Source organism: Anolis carolinensis, unplaced genomic scaffold (genome assembly GCF_035594765.1).
Source record: "Anolis carolinensis isolate JA03-04 unplaced genomic scaffold, rAnoCar3.1.pri scaffold_10, whole genome shotgun sequence".
Taxonomy (NCBI): Eukaryota; Metazoa; Chordata; class Lepidosauria; order Squamata; family Dactyloidae; genus Anolis; species Anolis carolinensis.
The window spans coordinates 17254584-17278279 of NW_026943821.1; the positions used below are offsets into that span (position 1 = coordinate 17254584).

Here is a 23696-nt window from a genome sequence, read left to right on the forward strand (position 1 = left end):
GCAGCACCTGTGTTTTTCCTGTAAATTATGGGACTTCAAAGGACTGTGTGGTGTGGAAGGTTTGGATGTGGGACTAGGTTCCAAATAATTATATACAGTGTTCCCTCACTTATTGCTGGGGTTACATTTCAGGACCACCCGCAATAAGTGAAAATCCGCGAAGTAGGGACACTATATTTATTTTAATGTTTATACATTATTTTAGTAGTTATACACTATTGTAAGTCTTTATCAACCAATTGTGTGTTGATTAATCACCGCCTTCTCCTCTTGTTGCCGCTTGGGCTCCTTTTCTCTCCCTTTGGCTTCACCTTCCTTCCTTCCTTAGGCTGTAAATTGTAATTTTTTATGATTTATAATAATCTTTTAGAGTTTATTGAAAAACCGCAAAACAGCGAATCTGCGAAAAGTGAACTGTGAAGTAGTGAGGAAACACTGTGTGTGTGTGTGTGTGTATACACACACAATATAATATACAATAATATATAATAATACTAGCTGTGCCCTGCCACGCGTTGCTGTGGCCAATTGGAATTGCAGTGAATAGCCTCGCTGCTTCAAAGCCTGGCCGTTTTCTACATAGGGTATCCTTGCTAGGCCAGGTTGAATGAGATGGAGTAACCTCGTGGTTTCCAAAGTCTGACTTTGAAGCTGCAAGGTTGTTCAGTGTTAATCAAGGTGGCCCACAAAGGGGTTGATATATGTGTGGAATAACGTGCAGTGTGGTAGAAACAACTCTTGTCTGGTTGCGGCAGGTGTTGCCATGGATCTCCTTGATTAGCATTGAATAGGCCTGCAGCTTCAAGGTCTGCCTGGTTAGTACTTGGAAGAATCCTTTACTGGGACGTGTTAGCTGGGTGTGATTATTTAAGTTGTTTAGCATTGAATGGTCTAAGTTGTTTAGCAAAGCCGGTCCAAAATCCTTACACAATTTCCAGGTTAAAAAAAATTGCATTGCACTATAAACCCCACTTTCCAAGTTTCCAACAGACCTCACACCTCTGAGCATGCTTGCTACCCTGTTTTCCCAAAAATAAGACATCCCCAGAAAATAAGACCTAGTAGAGGTTTTGCTGAATTGCTAAATATAAGGCCTCCCCTGAAAGTAAGACCTAGCAAATTTTTTGTTTGGAATTATGCCCACCAAACAGAACACCAGAACATGCAGGATTGGTAAATGTACGTACCATAGATTGCTGTACATGAAAATAATGGTAGTAACAAGAAATTCTTGATAGGATTCACAGTTTGTCTGGGTATGCTGGTTTGTGATGATATCTACTGTACAGTATATAATAAATGTCCATTTTTTTGTTCAACAATAAAAGTGAATTCTTCTTCATGGAAAAATAAGACATCCCCTGAAAATAAGACCTAGCACATCTTTGGGAGCAAAAAATAATATAAGACACTGTCTTATTTTCGGGGAAACATGGTATAGATGTGGGCAAAACGTCAGGAGACAATGTTTCTGAAACATAGCCATACAGCACAGGAAACTCACAGCAACCCAGCTGTGAAATGGTCATTATCTTTCAGTTAACCCATCCCACAGGACAGATGTGAGTGGATAAAATGGCAAAGGAACACAATCTATGCACTGATCTCCTTGGGAGGTAGGTGGGAAAGAAAGATTATAATCAAACAAAGAACAAGCTGGTCTAAACCAACAGGAAAATGTATATATTGATTTTCCCATTGTGAAAGAACTGGGGCTCTATGCGGGCTGCTTGCATCAACAGCACTGGAAAGGTCCTCTCTCACTGACTCACCTCATTCTCCTCCTGACTGATGCAGAACCCAGGCATCCTGATGGTCCTATTGATAATACGCTTAGTAGTTAGTCCAACAGGTTTTTCCAGCTGTGGAGCATTGCTAGCCCTTCATACTGTACTAAAAGTTCTTAGTTTGATACATGGAATTTTAACTGTCCCAAAGACCTCCCTGGGGCAAAACGAGAACCTAGCACCAGAGTTTGTTTTCGTATTGCTAAGTCTGAATAGATAGGGATGAAGTTCAATCAGGTCCTGTCCAAGATCTACCTTCTTCCGGCTCAAAATAGAACATCCATCGGTTAGTGAAAAAGGAAGCAAAGATACATTAGACCAGTGGTTCTCAAAGTTATGTGGTCATTTGACATCTTCCCATTCTTCACTTCTTCCCCAAAATTCTTCTGAGGAAAAGGACTGATGCCTGAACCTTCCATCCTCAATGTTCTCCCTACCCATTTCCGAAGCTTTGATGCTTCTGGTTGAGTTATACCATTTCTTGGTTATCTAAGTATGGGCAGATGTTGTGTTTCCTAGGTTACAAAAGGTAAAGGTTTTCCCCTGACGTTAAGTCCAATCGTGACCGACTCTGGGGGTTGGTGCTCATCTCCATTTCTAAGCCGAAGAGCCAGCGTTGTCCGTAGACACCTCCAAGGTCATGTGGCCGGCATGACTGCATGGAGCGCCGTTAGCTTCCCGCCAGAGCGGTACCTATTGATCTACTCACATTTGCATGTTTTTGAACAATACTACATTTCCCGTACTAAGTAAGACTTGTTCTTATCTGGTAGACAACCCACATGTCAGGATTGTTGTGACCTTACAATGGCTAGATAATCGATGCATGCTAAGTTGACCTTGGAAAAGTTGCAGAGAGGGCGGTTGTTGCTCATGGGCCATATGTTTTGCAGATCTGTCTTAGAGGAAGGCAATGACAATCCTCCTCTGAATAAGGAATTCCCTGCCTAGGCTAGTCTTAGTGTCATCATTAAGTCGGAAATGACTTGAAGCGACAGAACAACAACAAGACGAAGGTTAAGCCTTAGCTGCCTACTTACCCCTTCCATTCAACATAAAATGAAAAGTTAAAGGTTTTCCCCGACATAAGTCTAGTCATATCCGACTGGGGGGATAGTGCTCATCTCCATTTCTAAGCCAAAGAGCCGGCATTGTCCATAGACACCTCCAAGGTCATGTGGCCAGCATGACTGCATGGAGCGTCGTTACCTTCCCATTGGAGCGGTACCTATTGATCTACTCACATTTACATGTTTTCGAACTGCTAGGTTGGCAGAAGCTATGGCTACCAGCGGGAGCTCACTCTGCTCCCCAGATTCGAACCACCAAACTTTAGGTCAGCAAGTTCAGCCTCTGATGGCCTAGGGGATAAAAGCCTTGTGACTTGAAGGTTGGGTTCCTGACCTGAAGGCTGCCAGGTTCGAATCCCACCCGGGGAGAGTGCGGATGAGCTCCCTCTATCAGCTCCAGTTCCATGCGGGGACATGAAAAAAGCCTCCCACAAGGATGGTAAAACATCAAAACATCCGGGATTCCCTGGGCAATGTCCTTGCAGACGGCCAATTCTCTCACTCCAGAAGCAACTCAGGTTGCTCCTGACATGAAAAAAAAGCAAGTTCAGCAGCTCAGTGGTTTAACCCGCTGCGCCACTGGGGCCACCTCCATCCAACATATCAGATGAAAACTGGGGAACATATGATCAAGAAACATCAAGTGTGGCTAGATGGCAAAATTATTGATGAGGAAACACACCATAAGCTAGAAGAAACTGCAACAGCTTGCTAATACAGTAGAGTCTCACTTATCCAAGTTAAACAGGCCGGCAGAAGCTTGGATAAGCGAATATCTTGGATAATAAGGAGGGATTAAGGAAAAGCCTATTAAACATCAAATTAGGTGATGATTTTACAAATTAAGCACCAAAACATCATGTTATACAACAAATTTGACAGAAAAAGTAATTCAATGCGCAGGAATGTTATGTTGCAATTACTGTATTTACGAATTTAGCACCAAAATATCACGATATATTGAAAACATTGACTACAAAAATGGCTTGGATAATCCAGAAGCTTGGATAAGCGAGGCTTGGCTAAGTGAGACTCTGAGACTACTGGAAAAGGCAAGATTGCGCCCCTTCATTTCCTCTCCCCCCTTGCTGATTTGAGCTGCTGAACTTGCGAACCAAAAGGTCAGTGGTTTGAATCCGGGGAGCAGAGCGAGCACCTGCTGTAAGCCCCAGCTTCTGCCAACCTAGCAGTTCAAAAACATGCAAATGTGAGTAGATCAATAGGTACCACTCCGGCGGGAAGGTAACGGCGCTCCATGCAGTCATGCCAGCCACATGACTTTGGAGGTGTCTTTGGACAACGCCGGCTCTTCGGCTTAGAAATGGAGATGAGCACCAACCCCCAGAGTTGGACATGACTGGACTTAATGTCAGGGGAAAACCTTTACCTTTACCTTAACTCGGTTGGAAGCAACTGAAGCAAGCCGAAGACAAAAGAGGAAAATGGAAGGAAAATAGAGAAATTAGGATAATTTAGGAGCAGATGAAAAAGTAGAACAAAGAAAACTACCAAATTGGAACAGTTAAAGATTATGTCTCCTCCTCATGCACACAAAGATACAAGTATTCACACATACTCATGGAAAGTAGAGGACACACATAGAATGGTATCTTATCAAGCTAAACTGTCCTCTGATAAGCCTGCTGGGCTGTCAGGAGTGCGATTTACAAGGATCGAAAAAGGCTGTTAAGAGGGCAGACTGCAATGGCAGAAATGGCTCAGTTGCTGGCACTCAAGGCTTTCAAGGGTTGCATATGACAGACAGGCTGCCTATCTGTTTTATAGGTCTCGTTATGCTAAAAAGATGGCCGAAATAAATGAGGAAAGAGATAAAGACATATAACAACTCACTGTGACTTTTCAAAAATGACTGCACTGGCAAAAAGGATAAGATACTATAAAAAGCACCACTTATATATAACTAGCCAACAGACTTTACGAGGATTTAAGCACCAGGAAGAGCCACCCCCGCTGACCTAGAAAACTAACCAAAGAGGGTTAGACTCTTGTTACTTCTGTAAAAAGAACAGGTGTTCACCAGAACATAAAGCAGCATATGCTGAATGTAAAAACTTCCCATTCCTATGGCAACACAAATGGCAAATAAGGGAAATTGTCCCTGAGAGAGAGCCATGGGGTGGTTTTCTCCCACTCTTCATGCCCATGTCCTCATGTCGTTGTTGGCTCCGTGACACTCCTTTCATCCATAGGTCTGGTGCTTTACTGGGCAACTTACAGCTTACTTTTGCTGTAATGTCTAATACAGTTAATAGGAGATAATTAAATATCAACCACCAGAGCCGGCCCCAGGTATTTTTCAAGTGTAGGCGAACAGAATTTTGGCACCCCCTCAAACCAATCACTGAAAAATAAAAGCGTTGGATAAGCGAAAATGTTGGATAATAAGGAAGTATAAAGGAAAAGCCTATAAAACATCAAATTACATTATGATTTTAAAAATTAAGCACCAAAACATCATGTTTTACAACAAATCAATAGAAAAAGCAGTTCAATACATGGTAATGTTATGTAGGAATTACTATATTTGCAAATTTAGCACTAAACATTGAACAGGGATATAGGGCAGTGTGGACTTAGATAACCCAGATAGCCCTCAGTATTAAAAAAAACCCTCTAAAATCAGGACAATAAATAAAGAACAACACTCTGAAAACAGAAGAAATCCAGACAGTAAACAATCAGGGACAGCTAACTCCTCCCAAAAAAAGATTCTCCCAGGCAAGAAGCCAGGCCTTGAAGCCACAGGGCCATTAAATGCTAATCAAGGTGATTAATTACAACATTCACACCTGCTTCAAAGAAAAGTTCTTTCTCCCACCCTGGAACTTCTACAGATATATAAACCCCACATACCTAGCTTCCAAGTTCCTACAGACCTCACAATCTCTGAAGGCCCCAAAGGTGGGCTTGCGTGGTGCGAAGGTGGGTCTGCGCTGGCCGGAAGGCCCGAAAGAGAAGGAGGTGGAGAGTGGTGCCCTCCTCCCAGGACGATGGTGCCCCCGGGACGATGGCGCCACAGGCAAATGCCTATTTCGCCTTATGGTTGGACCGCCTCTGTCAACCACCACCGCAGAACTCCATCATAGAAGATTGGCTTTTAAAGTGGGCTCAGAAGTATTTATTATTGTGCCCATGCTTTGTTGTTGTGATCACGTGCCTTCGATTCATCTCCAACATATGGTGGCCCTAAGGCAAACCTATCATAGGATTTTCTTGCCAATGTTTATTCAGAGCAGGATTGCTTTTGCCTTCCTCTGAGAAAGTGTGACTTATCCAAGGTCATCCAGTGGGTTCCTATGGCTGTGACATAAGCGACTTGAGAACAAGTCGCTTGTGGTGTGAGAGAATTGGCTGTCTACAAAGACATTGCCCAGGGGACACGGGAAGTGTTATCCTGCTGGGAGGCTTCTCTCAGGTCCCCGCAAGCTACAGCTGACAGACAGGAGCTCACCCACCTCACTGATTTGAATCGGCAACCTTCAGGTCAGCAGTTCACAAGGGTTTAACACTGTGGTTCCTGGTTCCTATGGCTAAGCAGCGATTCAAACTCTGTTCTTGTATCCACTGCACCTTGCTGGCTCTCAATTCCCATAACTGTAAATGTGAATAAGGCACAGTTAATTCAGTCATCTGTTTGGCTTGCGACATCATGCTAGACAACATTGAGCTCATGAGTTCGAGGCCAGCCCGTGGCGGGGCGAGCACCCGTCAATTAAAAATAAAAAATAGCCCCTGCTCGTTGCTGACCTAGCAACCCGAACGATAGTTGCATCTATCAAGTAGGAAATAAGGTACCACTTATAAAAAAAAAGTGAGGAGGCAAGTTTAACTAATTTACGACCTGGAATGAGGAAGTGCCGTCAGAGTGGATAATGAAGCAGCTGCTCCCCCCTGTGGCCAGAATCGAACATCCCCTCAGAAGAAGGTTAAAGTGCCTCTGCGTCTGTCTGTCTCGGTCTCTGTTTGATGTGTTTATGGGCATTGAATGTTTGCCCTATGTGTGTATAATGTGATCCGCCCTGAGTCCCCTTTGGGGTGAGAAGGGCGGAATATAAATACTGTAAATAAATAAACATTCTTGCCTCGCTTAAGGACTGGACATGCCTTTCATCCATAGGTCTGGTGCTTTACTGGGCAACTCACAGCTTAGGTTTTCTGCAATGTCTAATACAGTTAACAAAAGATAATTAAATATCAACCACCACTGCAGAACTCCATCACAGTGGATGGATACTCATCTTGTAAACCAGTAGTTCCCAAACTGTGGTCCATGGATCTCCAATGGCCCTCAAGAACGAAAATATGGTCCACGGCTCCACCATTACACTGTTGCCTCGAAATCACGCAGCAAGGAGAGCAACTGGTCTCACGAAATCTTCTTATAGTGCCAAGTCAACAGGGATGTTGGGAGGGTAGACAATCGCACAGATGGGGAAATAAGGCAACCTTTTGTCTGTCTACAAACACTGGAAACGGAAGAGGTGGAAACAAGGGAAGAGATAATATTGCGGATGACCACAGTGTCTTTCTTGGTGTTGAGGGCTGATATTGTTTGCTCTGCTCTTTAGTGTTGCAGCTACCACATCAGTTCTAGAGTATTAAATATGGTTTTCTGTGGGCAAGCAGATGGTGAGTACTGGATGGCATATGTTCTGTATCAGAAACTAAAGCTGATGTGGTCTATCCAATGCAATTTTCTGAATCAGCACCCCAAATAACCAAACTGAATCAAAAGTTAACCAAAAACTGATTTGTAACCCTTTTGGTACTCATGTTAGAGAATGGTCTCGGGTCAAAGTGGTCTCATTTCCTCATTTGAACTGTTTTGGTTAATTTTAAACTGAAAAAAATTAAATTATCTTTAAAAAAAATACAGTTCTGAGTTGAATGATGCAATTCCCAGGTCAGGTTGAAGCCTCCCGCCTCCGCGTCGCAAGCAGTGAGACTGCAGACCCAAGACAACAGTTCATTTTTTATTTGTTACTTGGTTTGTATTAAGCCATTTAGTACAAGAGTTCAGGAAAAAAAGGGAGGTGGGTCCATATACAAAAAAAGGATGCAGCACATCAGGGACAATGAGGAAACATTGGCCTTTAAAAACACAGGCACAGACAAACGGACATATGTGGCAGTGACAGCTTTGCAGCATCAGAGAACATGGGAGTGCTCTCCTTCAGTCCCACGGTTCTGTGATGTCAAGACTTTGGAGGCATCTCACAAAGGAAACCAATGGGATCCACAAGCACAGCCTGATCTACAAGGACACCCCCAGATCTTCTAAGGATTCCCCCGCCAAAAAATAATAAACTGGCTCTACTGACTAGAGTTGCAATCCATCACATGTTGCCCAACTTTGCAGTAGAAGGCTGCTCAAAGAAGCAAGAGTGCTGTACCTTTTAGGCAAACCTTGAGGGGGGTCGTTTTTAACGTTTTCCCACAAACTTACAAGAGAAAGGGTTTTTAAGAAACAAAACAAAACAACTTGCATCCTGTTTTACTGGTGGGGTTCTCTCTTTTCAAATGTTTTTTTCACAAAAGGGCCCAAGTAATCCAAAACGCAGTTTGAAATGGTATAATCTATGCTATTATCCTCTTCTGCCCTGATCTACAGACGTCACTCGTTCTGCCCAGAAACACGTGAATTGCCTGAAACCGGTTCCAACCCAAGTCAGGGTTTCACAATGCACTGGCTAAGATCTTGTATCACACACACAGTGTCACGATCACAGGATAACACAGTTTTGACAGACCCAAACTATCGGCATCAGTATTTGCCTGAGTCTGAAAAATGCAGATTTCTACATTTACAATAGAGTCTCACTTATCCAAGCCTCGCTTATCCAAGCCTCTGGATTATCCAAGCCATTTTTGTAGTCAATGTTTTCAATATATCGTGATATTTTGGTGCTAAATTCGTAAATACAGTAATTACAACATAACAATACTGCATATTGAACTACCTTTTCTGTCAAATTTGTTGTCTAACATGATGTTTTGGTGCTTAATTTGTAAAATCATAACCTAATTTGATGTTTTATAGGCTTTTCCTTAATCCCTCCTTATTATCCAAGATATTCGCTTATCCAAGCTTCTGCCGGCCCGTTTAGCTTGGATAAGTGAGACTCTACTGTATTTATTTTCAGGATGTTCAGCATTCATCTAGGTTTGCAACAAGTGAACCCCACAGATTCAGTATATTAAGTGAAATAGTAAACATATAGCAAACCGTTTCACAGTTTCCACTTAAGGTAGAAATATTTTCCAATTCAATACAGACCAGAGCATGGATTCAAGATTCGACAGGAATTTAGGCATTTTTTAAAAGTGTACGTAACATAAGAAGCAACTTCCCAAGAAATCGAGAGGAGGGTGGACGTCATTTCCACAGCAGGAGTACAAAAAAAACCCAAGGCAACTTTAGTGCAAGTTCTGCAATTAAAATTGAACAAACCCGGGAGGGGGGGGGGTCACACCACAATCTGATACTCATATTGTTCTCTATGTGTTGAGAACCATATTGGAACTCGGGATCTTGGAATCATTTGCATATATATATATATATATATATTATACACATGGGACCTTTCATTTAGATGATAGAAGAATGATCTGGATCTCACCACCGAAGAATGCCAGCCAGCTGGGGTGGCCAAGATCTAAGCAGGGTTCCTCCCAAACTCATGTGTGATCGAGCCCTGGCAAAGCTTGCAGAGAACTTCAAAACAAGGAGCTTAAGGATTCAGTCCTATTGTGTATTTCCCTGGGACCGACTTCCCAGCAAGGAAACACAGAACAGGACGGTTACGTATTGACTCAAACTTTGGGAGGAGCCTTTGATTTTCATGGGAGCGAGAGAGAAAGAAACTCCCTCACTGACTGAAAACAACAGCAGCCCACAGGCTTACATTGGTTTGGATTGTGCTAAAAAGGAACCACAACGAGAACAAAAGAGTCAGTGATGTGGGAGAGGCGTCGTCACTGCCGTTTGCTTCCTTTAAATGAAACCTGACATTCTAAGGATTCTAAAAGAAGCCCAGAGGCCACATAAAAAGTGCTTTTGGGTTGGGTGCCACAAGGGACTGACGTGTCGCCCGAGCGGGGTGGTTGAGCAAGGACAGCCTGCTCAACGGGGAATAAGGCATAGATTCTCCTTCCCCAGCCCACAGGCCTGAAATACTGCCCATGAAATATATATAAACATCTCCACAGACGCACACCAAAGTCCACACCAGACACAAACACACATACCTCACAGACATGGATACCCAACTCTATCTCCGCTCCGGCACGCACACGCCTGGCTCCCAGGCTTAGGCAGATGTACATATGTCAGGCACACATGCATCTGAAAACCCACCCCTACACACTCACACATATACAAAGACCCTCTGATGCTAAATAAACACACAAATGTGCCAATTAGCTCCCACCCATCCCACCCAGTTTGAATTCTCTGAACACACCATGGACTGCGCGGTTCTGAAGTTAGGAGCGCAGAATGAACAAGGAAACAGCAAGGTGTGTGCATGTCTCCGAGGGTGCGTAGGGATCTTTTTTCGCCCTCTGGCACATAGGTTAAGTATTGGGGTTTTTTTCTATTGCAGCCTCTCAGAAATTGGCTTCATCTCTGTGAGAGCAGTAGAAAGGAGGTGGTGTTAATGTTTTAATTGGGTTAAAAACAATGGTTAAAATGTTAGAACATGCTGCAAATACGCAAAGGAAAGATATTTTAATTGCTGCCCCCACTTCCACTCACCCTTCACTCAGACCCTGCAATACAGGAGCATAGGAAGGTCAACAGTGCCCCACAGCGTCGACTCTGCACACTGCATCTCTGTGAGCATAGCTCCCAGTAATGTTCACTTCTTACAGACATCAGATGTGGGTGCTGCTGCAGGAGCGGTGTAGACCAGGGGGAGAGGATTCAACTAGGTCACTGCTCCAGTGGAGACAAAGTTCTCCACGAAGGATGTTAGGAATTCCCTGCTGAGTGGGGAAAGGAATCAAAGGAAAGAGATGTGACTGGAGCATAACAAAAACAGGGCGAGTCACGTGATGATACAATTGGCAGAGCCGTTATGGCATCAAAGAGGCTGAAGTGATATGATCCAAATGCTCTGCTGCAACATCGTGTCTTTTGTGGTGCCGGAGCTGCCTTCAGAGATTTGTGTGCTCTTGAAATGTCCATTAGGTTTAAGTCTTCAGAACAGGCCAGCACAGTCACCAACAAATGATGTGGTATGTGACGTCATTGCCACCTGTCAAAATATAGTCTTCCATCCAATGCCTGCACTTTTCACATCAAGAAGTACCGCAAAATAATTCCTCAGATGAGGGCGGAAACCCGGAGCCCAGCCCCAAGAATCCCAAACGTGTACATCCAGGGGGTACTGTCTCTCAGCAGTAGCTGTGTGTCTGGCCTTCTGTGTACACAGTCCAACTGGGTCCCAGGTAGCACCCGGAAGGAGACCCTTCCCTTCTTTCCACATTGCCATACTGAGGGGGAGACTCTTCCAACTTCCGCAAAGATGACAGGGAAGCTGAGGCCTGGCCCCCCAGATGGGCAGGGGGTCCGTCGTAGGTGATGATGGGCTCTGGCCCATAAGGAGGACGGCCCAGACAAGATGAGGGAGGGCGGTAGAACTGTAGCAGAGTACGGCTGCATGGCAGAACATCCACGAGCTGGCGGTATTGCCCAGTGGATGGACAGCCCCAGCCAAACTTCTGCTTCTGAGGCAACGGAGGCCTGCTATGGTGTGAGAGAGGCTGAGGAGCCCCCGGATCAGAATGGCTACGAGGGTGTGTCATTTCCGGTGGAGGGGAAGGTGTGGGCGTGATGGACGGGGGCTCGGGAAATGGTATGTTGACGTAAATGGGCTCCTGTCGGGTGACAGTGGGAGGCATTGGCTGGGAATGCGCACGAGGATTATTGAGGATGGTTTGGAGAGAAGGTGGGGCTGGAGGGAGGTAGGGTTGCCGCCACGGTCTCTCAAACACACCGTATGATGCATTGAAGGTGGCAAAGTACTCAGGGGGTGGGCAGGTTGGCCAGGGCCGTGCCATCCCAGGGTAAGCAGGAGGCTCCCCCACAATCTCATAGTAGAGATTTTCATGCTCCAGCTGGGGAGGTGGGGTCCCATTCACGCCACCGCGAGAGGAGACTGGGAAGCGTCCGTGATGTCGATGATCTGGGAGATAGGACTGGGAGCCAGGGGGCCTGCCTTTGATGGGCAAATGGCGAGGGGTTACGGGAAAGTGTCCAGGGGGAGGAGGTTTAGGTGGGGCGGGAGACTGGCTGGACAAAGGATAGGGGTCATGAGGGTGGCGTGGGGCACGGTAGGGAAATGATACTGGAGGTGGCTGGTGATGAAGACTGTAGGCAGCTGGAGAGACAGAGGGCTGGGAGGAGAGGTGGTAAGGATCGGAGAAGGAATGCAGTGACGGGTCTTTATGGGACATGTCAGTGAGGACCTTTCGGGTGGGGGAAAAGGAATCCGAACTGCCCACGGGAGAGCCATGGTTGAGCAGCATCTGCAGAAAAACAAGGCAAGGAAGGCAATCAGGGGCACAGAACTCGAAAATTTATTGCGCTGAAGTCGTGCATTCCAGTTATCATCATAGTATCCGAAAGGGCAAATTATTGCTATTACTCATTAAAATGATTATACAGTTACTCATAATGTCGCATGTTACTTTGAAAAAAACTTATGACTAATAGAGAATGGAATCAAGTTGGAAAATACCCTATTATTTTTAAATGATTTAAATACCTTTTAAGAGTAGGTTTAAGAACGAAGGACCCATCCAGACAACACCTTTATCCCAGGAGCTCCCACTTCAAAGTGAAGGGTGGCCAAACAACATCCCCTGAAAACATGGGAGCAATTGCTACAATGCGTAATTTTCAGGTGCATGAATATCCCGGTTCTGGCCGGAAAATGTGGCTATTCAAATCTCTGTATGTCCCTACACTCAGAAAATACGGGATTTTTTATGTTGGTTTGTTCCTGGGTTATACAAGTCGGTTCCTGATTAGTTGTATCCTAAAAACATGGCAACAGTTGACTAGGTCTATGTTGTCTATGTCTATGTCTGTATATTGCAATACAATCGCTTATATTATGATTGTAACATCAATTTATATATAGTAGAGTCTCACTTATCCAAGCCTCGCTTATCCAAGTTTCTGGATTATCCAAGCCATTTTTGTAGTCAGTGCTTTCAATATATCGTGATATTTTGGTGCTAAATTAGTAAATACAGTAATTACAACATAACATTACTGCGTATTGAACTACTTTTTCTGTCAAATTTGTTGTATAACATGATGTTTTGGTGCTTAATTTGTAAAATCATAACCTAATTTGATGTTTAATAGGCTTTTCCTTAATCCCTCCTTATTATCCAAGATATTCGCTTATCCAAGCTTTTGCCGGCCCGTTTAGCTTGGATAAGTGAGACTCTACTGTATTCAAAACTGTATAGGTAAGTGAATGTAATTTAAAACCATCTCTGATCTGGATCAGGTTTAAATAAATGGTATATAGATTGATGTTACAATCATAATATAAACAATTGTAGTGCAATAGAAATATATAACTATAACATAACTTACTTTGTATTATATTATACACCATACTTTTCCTTTTTTTCATTTTGCTGTATATAATAGACATGTATATAATAGTGCATATAGTTATGTCTGTGTGGGTGTCTACGGGTAAAATCTGAAGAGTATGGACCACTATGTAAAAGAATTATGGTTGGCTCTTTGTATCTGTGGATTCTTCAGTCATGGATTCAACAGCCCTTTGAAGGCAACCATAAGGCAAATGTTGCCTTCAATGAAAATGAGTTTGACACCCCTTCTGAGCCATACAAGCTCCTGAGCTTTTCATACATAAGATCTCATGAGCCTGGTATACCCAACAGTTCTAATGTAGCAGCAGAAACAGTGGCCACACTTGCAGAGCAGATCCAGAAGGCCAAGTTATTACATTTACCACAAAGTTCAAGGCAGTTGAAGACACAATTTTCCTGAACCCACGACAACATACTAAATCATTCAAAACTGGTACAAGATGCAAGACAGATGGTATTACACCCCGGAAAAATTATCACAATTTAATAAAAAGAAATATAATATATGTTGGAAATGTGGGGGAAAATTGGGACATTTTTTCATCAATGGTGGACCTGTGAGAAATTAAAAGAATTTTGGAAGACAATACATCAAATAACACAGGAAATCATAGGAATCAAATTTAAATTAGAACCTGAAATGTATTTACTAAGCCTTACAAATTCAAAATTTTTTAAAAAATGAGGACAGAATATTTTTCTACATAAGCACAGCAGCCAGACTAACAATAGCGAAAGTCTGGAAAGGGAAAAAACTTCCTACTCCCGAGGAATGGTTAATCAGAATCTTGGACATGATACAAATGGATAAGCTAACACAAAAAATAAGAGAGGGTAAAAATAAAACAGACTGGACAAACTTCATAAAATTCTTGATAAAAAGAAGAATGGACTTCACGATAGACTTATCTACAATATAAAACGGTTAAAGCGAAAAGAGACTAAGGGAAAATACCAATATGTAATCAACGAAAGAGAAAACTCCGAACTTTGCCTGGGTTCTATGAATTAGTCTCCTGTGTTAATATTGTACGTTTTTATGTCGATTTTAACTATTGTTTTTATTGATATTGATGTTTTTATTGGATAATTGTTTTATTGCTGTGTTTTGATATTTGATTGTTTTATCGGGCAAGGCCCCATGTAAGCCGCCCCGAGTCCCTTCGGGGAGATGGGGCGGGGTATAAAAATAAAATATTATTATTATTATTATTATTATTATTATTATTATTATCATCATCAAGATGGGAAGTCAACCAATTTTTTTTCTTTTTTTCTTTTTTCTTTTCTTTCTTTCTTTTTTTCCCCCCTCCGGTTTTCTCTCTTCACCTATTTTCAGAACCCTTTCACCTCCCTCACTTTCCTATCAATATATTGTTCCACCACTTTTGATGTATTATGTTTCTTTACAAAATAAAAAATAATGAGTCACAGAAAACATCCCCTGCCTTTCAATAGTAAACCAACACCCACACCTTGCTTAATGGTCAGCCCAGCTCAGCCCTTCTTAAAGCAACTTCTTACCCGGTTTCCTCCTCGGCGGTCATGACATTCGCTGCCTCTGCTCCTGCCCCGAACCTGACCTTGCAGGGAAGAGGGGCCGGCGGCCTTGGCGTTGGGGCGCACCATGGAGTAAAGTGCCCGTGCGCCGCTCGTCAGCTCTCCTGCCTTACATTCCAGTGACAGGGAACGTCGGAAATGCCTCCGGGGCTGCTTCTGCCCAAGGCTGGCCTGCTGTTTCTGCTGCAGGGCCACCTGGTGTGCGCTCTCGGCCAGGGCCAAGGCCATCAGCCGAGCCGGGTTTTTGGGCGGAGGGGGTGGGGGAATGTGCTGCAGCAATGAGAGAGTGCCAGGGGATGGGAGAGTCGCTTCGGTCTTTGGACCTGAATGGGAAAAAAGGAAGGAAGAAGAAAGGAAAGAAAGGTCAGAACCAGCTTTTTGACTTAAAACTGTTGTTTTAAGTCAACAATTGGCATGTTTTCTGCATGAATTACTGTTATATTAGTCCGGCCTCATATTTATTTGTCGCAGCTATCAAACTGGGGTTCCAAACATTCAACCCCTTCTGCGGAAGTTGCACCCTTCGTCCAGGGAGAAAACCCCAAAACAAACTGTCTTTTAGTAAAGATAGATTTATATGAAAATATATACAAACGTAACAGTCCTTGGCTTTTATCAGCAGCTTTCAACCGGCAAAACAAAATGTTATCTTCAAGCTTTCTTCAGCCCCACTCCAACAGCTTTCAACCAGCAAAACAAAATGTTATCTTCAAGCTTTCTTCAGCTCCACTCCAACAGCTTTCCAACCGCAACACCAGCATCGTCACCAGCATCCTCACATTCACATTCACTAACTCAAGATTTACTCAGTCTCTATTAATAGCACTCAGTCTTTAGCAGGTATCTTGATTGCTGCTGGTCATACATGGATAGGACATGATTCTTACAAACACTTATCCATTTTCACATAAGAAATGACCTAAATAATATAAAACTCTGACATTATTAGGGTTAGAAGTTCAGGAATCCTGCAAAAGTGGGATCTGAGAAAAAAAATATTTTTTTTTACTTGAGAGAGGTAAAGGTAAAGGTAAAGGTTTTCCCCTGACGTTAAGTCCAGTTGTGACCGACTCTGAGCCCCCAGATGGCATAGTGGACTAAGTGACTTGAAGGTTGGGTTGCTGATCTGAAAGCTGCCAGGTTCTAATCCCACCCGGGGAAAGTGCGGATGAGCTCCCTCTATCAGCTCCAGCTCCATGTGGGGACATGAGAGAAGCCTCCCACAAGGATGGTAAAAACCATCAAAAACATCCGGGCGTTCCCTGGGCAACGTCCTTGCAGACGGCCAATTCTCTCCCTCCAGAAGCGACTCAAGTTGCTCCTGACACGAAAAAAAAAACCCAACTCTGGGGGTTGGTGCTTATCTCCATTTCTAAGCCAAAAAGCCGGCGTTGTCCGTAGACACCTCCAGGGTCATGTGGCCAGCATGACTATATGGAGTGCCATGGAGAGAACACTCCTTTAAAAGTCTCTTGGACTTGTCCTGCTGGAGCACATACAGATTCCCACTAAGACCATATCAATCAAATCCAGAAATAATATTCACAAAACTTAAACCCCAAAATGGGCAGAACTAACTGCATGTTGTTCATTACAATTACAGTAGTCTCACTAATCCAAGCCTCGCTTATCCAAGCCTCTGGATAATCCAAGCCATTTTTGTAGTCAATGTTTCCAATATATCGTGATATTTTGGTGCTAAATTCATAAATATAGTAATTACAACATAACATTCCTGCGTATTGAACTACTTTTTCTGTCATATTTGTTGTCTAACATGAAGTTTTGGTGCTTAATTTGTAAAATCATAACCTAATTTGATGTTTAATAGGCTTTTCCTTGATCAGTCCTTATAATCCAAGATATTTGCTTATCCAAGCTTCTGCCGGCCCGTTTAGCTTGGATTAGTGAGACTCTACTGTACAATGTATTATTATAATTACTACTACTGCTGCAACTTTTGCCTTTTGACCAAACTCTGTGGTAGTCAGGCACATGCATCCTAGTTTGTATCTGTGAACTATTGGAGTTTGTCAAACCACAGTCATAAGGTCTGCTTGGCAGAATTTGTTTTTTAATTACATCAGAAGGGACTTGAGAACATATTGCAAGTCGCTTCTGGTGTGAGAGAATTGGCCATCTACAGAGATGTTGCCCAGGGGATGTACAAATGTGTTACTACTCTGCTGGGAGGCTTCTCTCATGTCCCCGAAAGCTAGAGCTGACAGACGGGAGCTCACCCCACACACGAATTTGAATCGGCAACCTTCAGGTCAGCAACCCAACCTTGAGGTCAGCAGTTCAGCCTGGACAAGGGTTTAACCCACCATCGTGGCTCTTAAAGAGAAGGTTTGCCACTGTTTTATTCAAAGGTTGAGAGAGTGTGACTTGTCCAAAGTAATCCAGAGACTTTTCATAACTAGGTGGGTCTGCCTTGTGTGATAATTTCACACTCAAATTACTTAACTACATGTATGAAAACATGTATTCTTGCTACTCACTTTGTGGAGAGGAGCGACCTTTGGTTTGTGTAATCTTGCAGCGGACTTCGCGTTCACAAGTGTCATTGAGCTGCCCACCGGCAGCACACAGCAGCATGGAGATCATGTGTGGTGGGGAGACTTGCACATTCAGCCCTCTTGTCTCGCCCCCAGTGAACATTTCCAGCACTTGGTTGGGTAGGGAGATGGGCAATGGCTCAGACGTGTCCTTGCCAATGGTGGGGGGTGAACAGGGCGAGAGAGGCCCGGCAGGGCTTGGAGAGCTGGACTCATCGGAGAGTGAGGGCTGCTGAGCAGGAGGGCTGCACTGGAAGGTGAGAGGGTCAAAGTCCAGGCCACGGAGGCCAGGAGGGCTCAACTCCAACTCCGAGTCCAGCTCCGAGTCGCCCTCCAACCAGGAAGAACGGCGCCGTGCAGCCAGGTCTACAGTCCCGACAGCCAGGCCTTCACCCTGGCCTGACACAGAGGAACCCAAAGAAGAGCACGAACGGCATGGCTTGAGGGTGGGGAAGGCATCACTGCTGGAGTGGGGGCGCCGAAGGCAAGGCAGCTTGGGAAGTCCTAGGAGAAAGACAAAGTGGGGTGAGGAAAGAAAAACAATAAGGATATGCATGCGCCCAACCCACCTCCCCAAATATGCCCAAACACTCCATACCTCAAAATAAGAGGCAAGGCTAGACTGGTGATATTGCCACCTCGGCATAACCAACTGCTTGCAGACCAACTTGTATTATCAGAAACCACTTAGAGAAGGCATTGGCAAACTTCAGCCCTCCAGGTGCTTTGGACTTTAACTCCCATAATTCCTAACAGTCTTCCTAACAACCGTGTGAAGTTTACACTGGATAAAGACAGTTTTGAGATTTCAGCAGCAGTTTCAAAACTGAAAACCAAAGTGTACAGTGCTCCCTCACTTATCACTGGGGTTAGGTTCCAGGACCACCCGCAATAAGTGAAAATCCATGAAGTAGGGACACTACTTCGCCCCGGTGGCGAAGTGCGTTAAAGCACTGAGCTGGAGACCAAAAGGTCCCAGGTTCAAACCCCAGGAACGGCGTGAGCGGCCGCTGTTAGCTCCAGCTCCTGCCAACCTAGCAGTTCGAAAACATGCCAATGTGAGTAGATCAATAGGTACCACTCCGGCGGAAAGGTACCGGCACTCCATGCAGTCATGCCGGCCACATGACCTTGGAGGTGTCTACGGACAATGCCGGCTCTTCGGTTTAGAAATGGAGATGAGCACTAACCCCCAGAGTCAGACATGACTGGACTTAACATCAGGGGAAACCTTTACCTTTACCTTAGGAACACTATATTTACTTTAATATTTATACATTATTTTAGTAGTTATACACTATTTTAAGACTTTATCAACCAATCGTGTGTTGATAAATCGCCTCCTTCTCCTCCCGTTGCCACTTGGACACCTTTTCTCTCCCTTTGGCTTCTCCTTCCTCCCTTCCTTAGGCTGTAAATTGTAATTTTTTATGATTTATAATAGTCTTTTAGAGTTTATTGAAAACCGCGAAACAGCGAATCTGCGAAAAGTGAACCGCGAAGTAGTGAGGGAACACTGTATTGCCTTTTTCTTCGTCTTCCTATTTTGAGCAAGTCTGTCACATAACTCAATGTTCTGACTATTTCCTTAGTAAAGGATGCCGCTATTGTACTGGGGTGGCAACTATCAGATATAACCTGAGAGTAAGCTCATGCAATCCTGCGTCTACTGGGAAAGTTACCATGGAGACTGGTAGTCTATGCAGCCCCTAATATCCTCTCAATTCTGTGCCTAAGTATAGGGCAGCCTATAGGCATGTCACCTCAGTGTAGGTGCTTGTTGATGGTAACAAGACAGAGGAGTGTGGTTTGTACCATCCATATACCTCTTCAGCTGTAGTGGAAGGCATTTATCCCATCGCCCATATTGAAGAAAATTCAAATGATTTTGACAGGGGTCCTCAAACTTTTAAAGCAGAGGGCTTCAGACTGTGGAGGGGCCGAATTATCATTTGGGGGGAAAAAAAGAACAAATTCCTATGCACACTGCACATGTCTTATTTGTAGTGCAAAACAACAACAACAATGAAAGTACAATACAATATTTAAAAATGAAAACAATTGTAACCAACATAAACCTATCAGGATTTCAATGGGAAGTGAGGGCCTGCTTCTGGCCAATGAGATAGTCAAGTTAATTAGGATTGTTGTTGTTGTGTGCCTTCAACTCATTTCAGACTTTGGGTGACCCTAAGTCTAAAATTATTTATTTATTCATTTACTATATTTATTTATTACATTTATATCCTGCCCTTTTCACCCCGAAGGGGACTCAGAGCAGCTGTATGTACATACAATATATTATATTATTAGCATAGCACAATATTAGCATTATATATTACTATATTGAACTATACCACTATACTGTAATATTATATGTAATATATATCATATAATTAATATTATTATATGGTATTATTAGTATTATATTGTATATTGTATAACATTATATTATTATCAATATTATATGTATATACAATGTATTATATTATTTAAAATGATATAAAATATTATATTATAAAACTGAGGGCGGGGGCCAGGTAAATGACCTTAGATGCCTGCATCATCTGGCCCCTGGGCCTTAGTTTGGGGACCCCTGATTTTGATTCTGCTTTAGACAGCATAAAATCACAGTTGGAAGAGACCATAAGAGCCACCCAACCCAACCCCTTGCTACACAAAATACCAGCACTTGAAATCCTCATTACCTGTCATGCTGGCCTGTGATGTCAAGGATTCCTCGCTCTTGGCTGATCGTAGTGTAACTGTTTCAGGTTGGCCTCCTACAGCAAGACAAGGGAAAGAAGTACATTCGTTGCATTTCTATTCAAGCTTTCTCTAGTGCAATGGTTCCCAACCGTTCGTCTTACAGGTGTTTTGGACTTCAGCTCCCAAAACATCCTTAGCAGCATATGTTATTCTGATCTCCATTGAGTCTCTCACCTGGCAGAGGCTCTCCAAGACCAAAAATCTCTCCAAGCCGATGCGATTTCTTGCGGAAGGTAACCGGGGCTTTGCCAATGGCAAAGAAAGCCTTCCAGCCAGGGCCTGACGTTTTCCGTACCCTCCCATTACTTTCGGCCTTTTGCCTACAGGTGGAAAAGACAGGTCAGTGTTGTGCCGCCAGCTTCAGCTACTAAACATTCAGGCCACTGTACGTGTAGGCCCCATTACCTGGTGTCAGGTGAACTCAACACAGTGGAGACTTTTCCTTGTGCCTGCAAATCAGCGGATCTTTGCCTGGCCTCTGACTTGGTGATCTTACAGAGGGCCTGGGTACGAGCCTGAGCTTCTTCCAGGGACAGCAACCGGGTAGAGGGACAGCTCACCAGCTGGGATTTGGGTCGGGGAAGGAAGCAGCGTCCTGTCAGAGGAGAGAGGCAGTGGCAAGGCAAAGAGGGGTAAAGCCTCATGCCTGCATCATCGGTTCAAGCAAGCTGTCTAACGTTTTCCCGTATAAAGTACCAATGCCAGTGGTTCCGTGTGTTGCATTCCCAGATATCACTAGACTACAATGCCCAGAATTTTGATATGGTCATCTTGATTAGGGCTCATGGGACTTAAAGTCCATCAACTTCCAGGGACACAGCTTTGGGGACCCACAGACCATGAACGTTCTTTAAGGTAAAGGTTTCCCCTGACGTTAAGTCCAGTCGTGACCAACTCTGGGGGTTGGTGCTCATCTCCACTTCTAAGCCGAAGAGCCAGCATTGTCCGTAGACACCTCCAAGGTCATGTGGCCAGCATGACTGCATGGAGCGCCATTACCTTCCCGCCAGAGCGGTACCTATTGATCTACTCACATTGGCATGTTTTCGAACTGCTAGGTTGGCAGGAGCTGGAGCTAACAGCGGGCACTCATTCCGCTCCTGGGATTTGAACCTGGCACCTTTTGGTCCGCAAGTTCAGCAGCTCAGCGCTTTAACACACTGTGCCACCACGTTCTTTAGGTGTGCCCAAAAGTGTGAGGGTAGAACTGGAAGATGGATTGGTCACAATGACCTGACCCCTTGCATCTAGCCATCATTTTGCCCCTCTCCCTCAGTTTCTAACCACCTCATGTTGAATTGAAAGGTGTTCCAAGGCAGATCACTTTCATTCATGTGATTTGTGATTTTATCACATGATCCGTACTACTGTACCAGAACTCAGAAACAATTCCCTGAATCTGCAACCAGCATGACCACAGGGCAAAATGGTAACCACAACAGGCTGGGAGGCTGGGATAGCTGAAACACATCTGTTTCCTCCATCACACAAAATTTGTGGAATAGATTTTGCCATCAATTGCTTGCTTAAAAAGATAAGTAAGCCATTTCTGAATCAGGAAAGAAGGAGAGGGAGCCCACAGTTGAATCAGCCCTTGTCACGCAAATCACAGGAGCAATCTCACATTGTAGGTGAAGAACAGTTTGTCGACATTTTTTAAATATTTGTTTCTTCCTCTAAAAATGTATAGCCTGACTTTCTGCCCAGAGGCCTCCAAAGGCAGTTTGAGGAGAAAAGAACAGGCAAAAGAACAAAGCCATAAAAAACAGAAGATTTGCCTTCAGCCATAGTTCTTTGAGATAAATGCAAATAAGTATTTTTTGAGGACTCTCAATATTGTATAACACGTTGGCCTTTGCAAAATAGCACATCAAGGCAAGGTGGCTGTCTCAGGTGTAATTTAAATGCCACAAAAGGGCAGCAGATTGTTGGTTATTGAAAGTGTGATTTTAAGGTTAGGGATGCTTATGAGATTTTCTGCCTATTGTTCCTAAATAATCATAGAATCATAGAGTTGGAAGAGACCTCGTGGGTCACCCAGTCCAAGAAGCAGGAAAATCACATTGAAAGCACTTGGCTGTCACAGGTCATCAAACACTTTGACAAGAGTTAGGATCAATTTATTGCTCTACCTCAAGCAAAGAATGCCATTGGAGGATGGAGCCAAGGGTTACAGCCTCCAACATTCATTCCAAATAAAACTAATGAATTCCAAAAGATCAGACTTATTCAGATATCAGAACATCCGTTTTTATCGTACATCTCTGCAGACCGTGGTAGGGTTTGCCCAGAGTGCTGGTACTACTTGTGAAAGCCTCATGCATCATTAAGAATAATAGACTGGGAAATTATTTTTCAGATGACACCCCCAGAATCCTTCAGGGAGTGGTCATGTGGTCTGGGGATTCTGGGAGTTGTTGTTAAAAAAGTAACTTTCCACATGCTAGAACATCAGTGATATCTGGAACATTGCATACAGCCCGGAAAATACACAACAATCCAGTGATTCCAGCCATGAAAGCCTTCAACAACACATCAGCGATATATCATCACTATATCATTGCATGCTAAGCAGTGTTCCACGCTACTCCACTGCCTGAAAGCCTGTAGCACACTCAGTATAGAAACAACAGATAGGAAGGGGACACTGGCTTCATCCCTATCCTTTCCTAAAACAATTCTACTTGCATGAGACATAAACATCAGAAGAGGGTTTCATTGTCAACAGTGTGGGGAGGAGGGAGGAGAGGACTAGTGATGGCTCCTTGCCTGTAGTTGGAATAGATTGACAGTTGAGGAAACAAAGCAACATTGATTCTACAAACATCAGCAATCTGAAATGACACAGCTTCCTTTGAGACATTTGAGATTCTGTGAGAAGGATGCTGCGTAGGAATCATAGAATCATAGACTAGTAGAGTTGGAAGAGACCTCATGGGCCATCCAGTCCAACCCCCTGCAAGAAGCAGGAAATCGCATTCAAAGCACCCCCAAAAGATGGCCATCCAGCCTCTGTTTAAAAGCCTCCAAAGAAGGAGCCTCCACAACAGTCTGGGGGAGAGAGTTCCACTGCCGAACAGCTCTCACAGTGAGGAAGTTCTTCCTGATGTTCAGGTGGAATCTCCTTTCCTGTAGTTTGAAGCCACTGTTCCGTGTCCTAGTCTGCAGGGAAGCAGAAAACAATCTTGCTCCCTCCTCCCTATGACTTCCCCTCACATATTTGTACATGGCTATCATGTCTCCTCTCAGCCTTCTCTTCTGCAGGCTAAACATGCCCAGTTCATTAAGCC

The 23696-nt window shown here is 43.9% G+C and overlaps 1 protein-coding gene across 5 annotated transcripts in view; it reads right to left on the reverse strand.

The window, feature by feature from the left end:
• Window positions 1-7838: 7838 nt before the first annotated feature.
• Window positions 7839-23696, reverse strand: part of arhgap33 (Rho GTPase activating protein 33) — a 55905-nt gene continuing 40047 nt past the window's right edge. For all 5 annotated transcript variants that reach the window (XM_003224946.4, XM_062962596.1, XM_062962593.1 and 2 more), the window contains 6 exons: window positions 20812-21001; window positions 20581-20726; window positions 20346-20420; window positions 17581-18141; window positions 15044-15402; window positions 7839-12409 (listed from right to left, as the gene is read on the reverse strand). In XM_003224946.4, coding sequence (XP_003224994.1) covers window positions 11276-12409; window positions 15044-15402; window positions 17581-18141; window positions 20346-20420; window positions 20581-20726; window positions 20812-21001 — 2465 coding nt within the window. In that variant the 3' untranslated portion in view covers window positions 7839-11275. The remainder of the gene's footprint in view (window positions 12410-15043; window positions 15403-17580; window positions 18142-20345; window positions 20421-20580; window positions 20727-20811; window positions 21002-23696) is intronic.